Source organism: Cynara cardunculus (genome assembly GCF_001531365.2).
Source record: "Cynara cardunculus var. scolymus isolate 2C chromosome LG 3, CcrdV1, whole genome shotgun sequence".
NCBI lineage: Eukaryota > Viridiplantae > Streptophyta > Magnoliopsida > Asterales > Asteraceae > Cynara > Cynara cardunculus.
In genome coordinates, this window is record NC_037530.1 from 35148443 (window position 1) to 35156845 (window position 8403).

The window sequence follows — 8403 nt, forward strand, 5'->3', positions numbered from 1 at the left end:
GGTTTTCATTTGAACGTGTCTATATATATATATATATATATATATATATATATATATATATATATATATATATATATATAAAAGGTTGATTTCATAAGACATCAACTTGAGTAGTGGGACCATATTTTTTACACTTATAAACTTTACAATTAAAAGCTTTGTGAAGGTAAAAAATTATATTCACACAGCCAAAATATTGTAGTCATAATGTTTTACTGTAAAATTTCAAATGTAAAAAAATGGTTCTACGAGTGTTATGAAAACAATCTAGTATCACATGATCCTTAGTCTACATATAAGACATTAATCAAATGCAAACCACTCATATTTGCACACTGAATTTGGCCAATCACAAAATTCTTTATATTTTGGATTTTTTTTAAATATAAGGAGTAATTCGTCATTCACCTAATCCACGGATAAATATGGTATATTACAATTACCTAATAGTTTGGGATTAGCATTAATTTTTGTTTTATTTATTGTTTATTATTATTATTATTTTAATTGACAACGCAAATCGATAAGGATCACTTAATTAAAAATAATAAATTCTCATTGGATGAAATTTGGTTTGGCATATTGTCTTTTTTCACGTTAAAAAAACTGTTTGGTTTGTTTGTCAATGACATGTTTTTTTATCCATGAAAGCATGAGGGTTTTTCATTGAAGTTATAAAATCATAAACCATGAAATTATGAATTTTTTTCATTCATGAAACCATAAATTATGAGTTTTTTTTTCATTCATGAAACCATGAAACTATGAACAATGAAGTAATGAGTTTTTCGAAAACATGAAATCGGGAAAAAAATGAAACACAAAAACGAACATGAAAACAGGGAAAAAATCTGAAAAGAATATTAATAAAAACAAACATCTAAATTGTTACTGAAATACCGCGTACCATTAATTAATTATTACGGAAAATAAAAAATTAAACCAAAAAAAAATATTTAAAAATATCTTTTGACTATTTTACCCTTTTCAACTCTAATTTAGATAGGGTGTAATGATTGTTTTCTTTTTCTAAACATAAATAATTCATATTCAGGTTAATAAAAAAATAATAATTTATACTATATTATAAAGCATTTGATAAAAACTCTTAAAAATCATTTTTTATGCGTAAAGTACTGTTTATTAATGCATGTTACTTAAGACTAAAGATTACAAGTAGATTGTGCGTAAGTACAAGTTATTAAAGCTCCATATCTGAATTCGTGTAACTAACTGCAGATAAACATAATCAAATATAAGATAAACATATTATTTAAAATATAAAAAATCTAAAATATAATTAAGATAATCATTGAGTTCTAACAGATTACTTAATTATTATCTTTATAAAATATTATATTATTATACCAAAAAAAATTATTTCATTATTAAACTTAAATTAAATTATAATAAAAAATTAAAGAAATTACATAAAAATAAAAACTTTTAAATAGTTGATTTGATATTAACATTGATATATTTTTCTTCAAATTTTTATGATATCTTCAAATTTATATTTTATTCAAAAATAAAATCATTAATGCTTTTTTAAAAACACATAAAATTGTATTATAACATCGACAGAGATAAATAATAAAATAGAACATTAAAATCAAGATGTGTCTCGCTGCATTGCGCGAGTACTCTTTTAATAATAATTCATATTCATTTTCAACCATTAACCAATGAAATCAAGGGTTGAGATAAGTTTACAAATTTTGTATTAATGATGTGTTTGCAAATTAAAGAGTAAATTATAGATTTGGTCCCCATGGTTTGGTGGTTTTTATGGAAATGATCTTGAACTTCATTTATTACGGATTAGAGCTCGTCGTATGTCCTTTTGTAACGAATTGGTCCCTCCCTCTAACGGCCATCCAGTTCCTCCGTTGACCTTATGGGTATTTTCCCCCTTTTCCATTTTTATCTTTACTCGATAGACCAATTTCGTAAAAACCTTACAAACCACATGGACCAAATCCGTAATTAAATCTAAAAAGTAAAGAATAAAAAATAATTTTTTATACTTTGAGTTTATTAAATTAATTAATTATTATACTTTAATATGTATTAATCCTTAAGTTTTATTTTAATATAAAATATATTTTTTTCGAAAAAATATATGTTATGTGCGTTTATATGTGCATGCGTACAAACACACACACACACACACATATATATGTATATATATACACATACAATTACAAGTTAATCGAATCCATTGATGCATAAATTTCAAAAATCTACCAATTACAAGTAATTAAGCATGACGTGCAAATTATTGATGCATTGAAGAACATCTCACCACTAACAACGATAGTTCAGTGTCCCTTTTGTAAGAAAAAAAAATCTCCCTGCTATTTTCAGCTTTCATGGCTTCTCAGAGACTTTTAACGTCTGTCATATCAAGTTACTAATGCATACTCTATATCATGTTTATTTTTATGGTCCCAAATCAAGTTCATTTCTCTCAGAGTTTTCCTTTTACAAGAGTACAACCAGATATTTCAGTAACCTGATAAAAATCTCTTAGCCTTATCACTAAGTCAAAATTCAAATATCTTTGTTTTCTGTTCTCAAATATTCTGTCTCATTTTTGGAGTTCACGTCTTTTGTTATCTGTGGCTTTTGACTCACGTGTGAAATTTTGGGGAAATCCTTATTTCTTGGTGACTTATGATTCATATTGTGGAAAAAGTCCCATTTATACCGATTTTGAGAGATTGACACAATCCACTGTAGTGCACCACTTATGCTTTAGATTTTTTGATCTTTGTATATTTATTCTCTAAGCATGTGTGTTAATGTCCTGGGCTTGCTGCAAAGAGGTGATAGTTATTGGCATCGAGTAGCAGCAAAATAGACTCGATGCAAGAAGTTGAGTGAGATTGACTAGCCTCGCTCTCGTGCCATTAAATGTGTGTATTCGTGATATTATGTAGAATACATTCATTTCTTGAGTTGATGGTTATGGTTATAGTCCCGTTCCTCTTAATCATGTCATTTATTTGTTCTTTGTGCAACTATGGTATTAAGGAAAAAAAGGAATGAGATTGAGGGGGTTATTAATGCCATATGAACGCACATGGACTATCTTTTTTTCTTGATTAACCTGGATATCCAACCCGCTATGCGAGCCGACTAGTACCTGTTTTGCAGATAGACCGGAGTCACCGCATTTGAACCTCCATGGCCACAAGGAGATTTGTATCCCTCCTTGGATTTGAACCTGGAACCTCCACACATGGACTATCTTTAACGTAGGCTTCTAAGTTATCTCCATTTTATGTTGGGTGTTGCATCACAATAACATTTTATTTCTTTCTTTTACGTGGACAAGCGAATGCAGCAAACTATATACCCAAATAATGAGTTTGACTATGGCAATAAAAGATATCACCAAAAGAATTTCTTCTCTTTAGACATGCAAAATTAACTTGACTAGTTTAAACAACTTTCTGATTATTTCAGTGCCTTTTATCATCTGTATGATCATGATCATCATATTTTTTAAACTGCTATCAGAATTGAGACCTACAGCTCTGCTACATTCTACTGATATTCGCAAGATGGTTTTACTCCTCGAACTCATCTTAACCACTATATTTGCAAGGATGTCCTTGGTTGAAGATTTCATGGTTATGAGGATGAAAGTTGCCAATTGAATATGAAACAATCAATAGTGTAGGGTCTGGCAATTTCAAATACAAATATTTATCAATACATGCTTACATCTTTTCAAAATTTCACATCTCGCTGCATTGCACGGGTACACAATTTATATATATATATATATAGGGAAACGAGAACCCCTGTAATTTACGAGAATGCAAGAACAACCCAATAACCTCATATTGTGATAAAAAAATAAAAATAAAATATTTTTAAAATCAAAATTGAAATTTAAAAAGATTAAAAAAATATTAAAATTAAAAGGGCAATAATGGAAATGATATCATAAAATCTTTTAACATGATTACACGATCATGATTATCATTATCTAATAAACGGTTAATCATGTGATAATCATGTGATTATCACATTATCGCTTATATCAACACGATTTGGTGTGATTTGGGTGTGATAATAATGTGATTACATAATTATCACATTATCGCTTATATCAACACGATTTGGTGTGATTTGGGTGTGATATGAGTGTGATAATCATGTGATTATCACACAATTATCACAACGATTCCGCTCGACTAAGGTTAACTTAGAAAATCGACTACCAATTTGGTGTGATAATCATGTGATATCACTATTATAACATCACTTGCACACTCAATTTGATCATGGTTTCGATCGGTTAGGGTTAGACAATCACACATTTATCACAACGATTACTCATAGTTTCGATAGGTTATGGTTACACTTGATTGATCATGATTTCGATATGTTATGGTTACACAATCACACAATTATCACAAGGGGAGAGAAGAGAGTGGAAACGAACGTGCAAGATAAAAATGGATCATTATGACTAATTAAAATAAAATAAAAATTATAAAAATTACTTAATTACATTACTGCTCTTATTAATTTATTTATATTTAATATAAATTAATTTATTAATTAAAAAAGTTTGAGGTTATTAGATTGTTCTTGTGTTCTTGTAAATCACAAGGGTTCTCGTTTGAACCTATATATATATATATAGGGTTGCGTTCACGTGAAACAAAGTTGTTTTCGTGATACACGTAAGACAACTTTTTTACACTTGAAACTTCACAGTAAACTGTTGTGAAGGTAAAAAGAAGCTAAACCTTCACAACAAACTGTAAATTTGGGTTTGGTCATTCAAATGCTTTCAACCCGGCCAATCCAACTCATATGCAGCCCTAATCAAGATGCCTCAATCCGATGATGGACTCAAAAATTTTGCAAGTAAGTGCACCTTTAAAGTGGATCAAAAGAACACAAAATTATACGATGTGTTTCTAGCTCGATTCCTCAATTTCGAGAATTTTTTTAAGTTTCTCGATTGATTTCTAGCAATAATCAAGTATTTTTGTTGATTTTAGGGGACTTTTAATTATTTTTGTTGATCTCAAGAGACTTTTTCTACTTTTTTGGTTGATTTCGAGGAATTTTTCAGTTTTTTGGTTGATTTTGAAGAAATTTTTTCAAATTGATTGATGCTCCTTTCATTTTCTGATATCACGGAGCACCCCTCAAATTTTAGAGGGTGGATCTTTCATACCAAAAAAAAATTCTACTTGCAAAAATAAGTTGAGTGAGTGCACAAGACCAGCTCGGGTTTCATAGTTCATGCTGTACCAAATGCATGCTCATAGTTGGCTTATGGAGAGAAATAGGCTTCAATCCTGATGAGAGATCGATGTGTGCCTTGCCTTTCCTCGAAAGATAGTTGCAACGGGCTTTTATGAATCTCATTGCAAAATAGAGCCGATCCCGTTAAGGCGGGGAGCCTATAGAGAGGGTTGGGTGAGAGTATGTGGAACCCCTTTGAATCTTTTTAGGGCCCTTATAGACCTATGCACAATTGATGATCCATGTCTACGAATGTATAGAAAACATTTACCCAACCACAAGGGTGGTGCCTGATTGGTTTGAGCTTGGCTCCAAATGTCAAAAGTATCAGGAGGTCACAGGTTCAAATCCAAGGAGGGATAAAAATCCCCTTGTGGCCACGAAGGTTCAAATGCGATGACTTCGGGCTATCTGCAAAGCAGGTGGTTGCCCTGGGATTAGTCGGTTCGCATAGCGGGTTGAATATTTAGGTTAATCAAAAAAAAAAAACATTTACCCCATGGGAAACAGCAATTTGATATGTTAGCTAAACTATACAACAAAGAAACGAAGATAAAAGCATTACTATAAATGATCAAATGAAAAATCACATTCAAAGCAAATCAAGATACATATATAGCCTACAGTTATTGTTTTGTAACCTTGGGTTTCGGGCTAGCTTACGAGCACCGACTAATCTCCAAAGCGACCATAAATGACCTGGAGTCATCGCAAGTGAACCTCCATGCCGACATATATATCTTGAAAAATCGGGAACTGAATTAATTAAGCTTTAGATTTACGGTAAAACTGAAACAACTACCCGAATAAAAGATCCAGTCTGAAGTCAAGTTGAGGGTGTGTTATCTTCCTTCTGCTGCAAGTACCTTTCACAAGGAAACAAAGGTAAGCATTTTGTGCATATCAAGGTGGTATGCAGAAGAAATGTGAGAATTAAGACGGTTTATTTCCGTTGAGAAGCTTTCAAGTTCGAACCCTAAGCCTGCTTTCTTGTTACTTTTAATTTTTGTTGTATTGTCTAAGATCCTCACGAAAACAGTCTCTTTGATACTCTTTGGGGTAGAAACAAGGTTTACGTACATTCTAACCCAGACCCAACCTCCAAGTGGAATTTAGTTGAGTTAGAAGGCTAGAGATTAAATCGCTAGGGAAATGTGATGGTATGCCATCAGTATCTCACATCTAATGTAGCTTACCCTTGACCTTTTGCCCAACGCGAAAGTTGAAAGAGCTGCACTGTTTCATTTGAAGCATGGCATACAAGAAGTAGATGGTTCCGAGGCCGCACCATCCACGCAAATCTCATGCATAAGGCCGAATATACACACATCACTGCATCCAAAACTTATGGGTTTACACAATAATAACCTCACACTTACTATGTCTACCTATATTTAAATATGCGACTACCAACCTGCTGTCATGTTGCCGGATAACATCTCTGGAGGTTTATGGATGTCGGCTAGAGCCTGCCACATTTCAGCAACAATAACCTCTTAATATAAAAATGACATTCGGTTTCATGGAATCTGTAATAGAAGTACTGAAAAGATAAAGGAAAAGCATACAGCGGCAACGAATCCCCAGTTGGCTATAGGACCCCAGAAATGAGTAGTCTTGGGTCCAACAGGACTGTTCAGGAATGTCCTGAAGAAGTCCATAGATAATTCTGCAGTTGACAACACCTCTGGCTAAGATACCATTTACATCATTGGCTGAGACATGCATCATGAAAATACCAGTAATAGATAGATAGATAAACAATAGAACATAATAACAATCATGATTGCAGTTATGCAAGAAACACTTCCTTGAAATAAAATAGTGGATGCCTATTTCACATAGGAAACATAAGATATTGGGTAAATTATCAAGATCAAAGCAACAGCACAAATGTAAGACTAGTGGTAGTCCAATTTATATGTAAAGTCAGGAACAAAAGACCAAACTGCTCTGATGCAACAAAACAGGGATTATGGCATGTTTCACCCAATTTTATGTGTTAATCAACTATAATCCTACAGCTAAAATTTGTTAAATGAAGTCCCTGATCAAATAATTCTTGCAATTTAACTGTCTCAAGTAAAATCATCTTGTCGATTAGTGTATTTCTTATTGCACTTTAACTGTGGATATTCATTAAAACAGCATTAGATGACAAATACAAATTCAGATTCAGTAGAGTTCTAAAATTTTCAAGTCATATGTGCCAATATTAGTTACTTACTTGATAATTGTTTAAATAATAACACGGTTAATGATTTCATGCATGACTTCTAAGATATTGCTAAACAAGCAAGTAAGAATCTGAGTTTTTAACATAGATTAATTACCACAATCACCGATGATTAAATTAGTTCAATAGGAAGCTATATATACTACCTGGTTCATACATCTAAGCGTTCATTATTAAGTCCATCCACATAACTCTTTAAGTTTAGAACATAGTTAACTGGAGAAAATTCGTTCCTAATTCATAAGCTATATACACAAATCTATGTCCAATTTGCAACTTATGAATAGAAAATCAGAATTACTAACCTTAATTTCCAAAGAGAATTGACAACCGGATGTCTCGTACAAGCAAAAGATAGAGGTCAATATATATTAAATTAACAGAAGATCGGAAATTGTAACCGTCGCCGGAGATCAAACGGCGTAAGGAACTGTGGTGTAGACGACGATGACGACTTTGATGAGAAGAATTGGTGGGACGTTGGGAAGCCCACCTTGTGACGGATAACTATTCTATGGGAGTAAATTACAAATTAGTCCCTTCATTTTAGTTAGCGTATCGGATTATTCGGCCGAACAAGTTTACCCACGATTTCCTTATATATATTTTCGTTATATAATTTCTTTATTAAATATCAAGTATGTTTAATGTGGGATAATTATATATTATTAAAAGTGTATTTGTACAATGTAATAAAATATATCGTGATTTTAATGTTTGGTTTTATCATTTGTTTATGTTGATATAATACGCCTTCATGTGATTTTGAGAAAGTAATAATGTTTTTATTTTTAAATAAAATATAAATTTAGAAATATTACAAAATTTGGAAAAAAAATATATATGAAATTAACTATTTAAAAATTCTTTTTTAATGTAATTTCTTTAAT

At 31.5% G+C, this 8403-nt stretch overlaps 1 protein-coding gene across 8 annotated transcripts in view; it reads right to left on the reverse strand.

Annotated features, from left to right (window-relative positions):
* Positions 1-5825: 5825 nt before the first annotated feature.
* Positions 5826-8403, reverse strand: part of LOC112509575 (mitochondrial pyruvate carrier 1-like) — a 4392-nt gene continuing 1814 nt past the window's right edge. Inside the window, exons 2-6 of one of the 8 annotated variants that reach the window (XM_025114589.1) lie at positions 7819-8020; positions 6846-6992; positions 6692-6746; positions 6474-6609; positions 5826-6143 (exon numbers count right to left, since the gene is read on the reverse strand). In XM_025114589.1, the coding sequence (XP_024970357.1) occupies positions 6104-6143; positions 6474-6609; positions 6692-6746; positions 6846-6938 (324 nt within the window). In that variant the 5' untranslated portion in view covers positions 6939-6992; positions 7819-8020 and the 3' untranslated portion in view covers positions 5826-6103. Of the gene's footprint in view, positions 6144-6473; positions 6610-6691; positions 6747-6845; positions 6993-7818; positions 8026-8403 lie in introns of all 8 variants that reach the window. The other 7 variants (XM_025114592.1, XM_025114593.1, XM_025114588.1 and 4 more) reach the window with 7 other exon arrangements.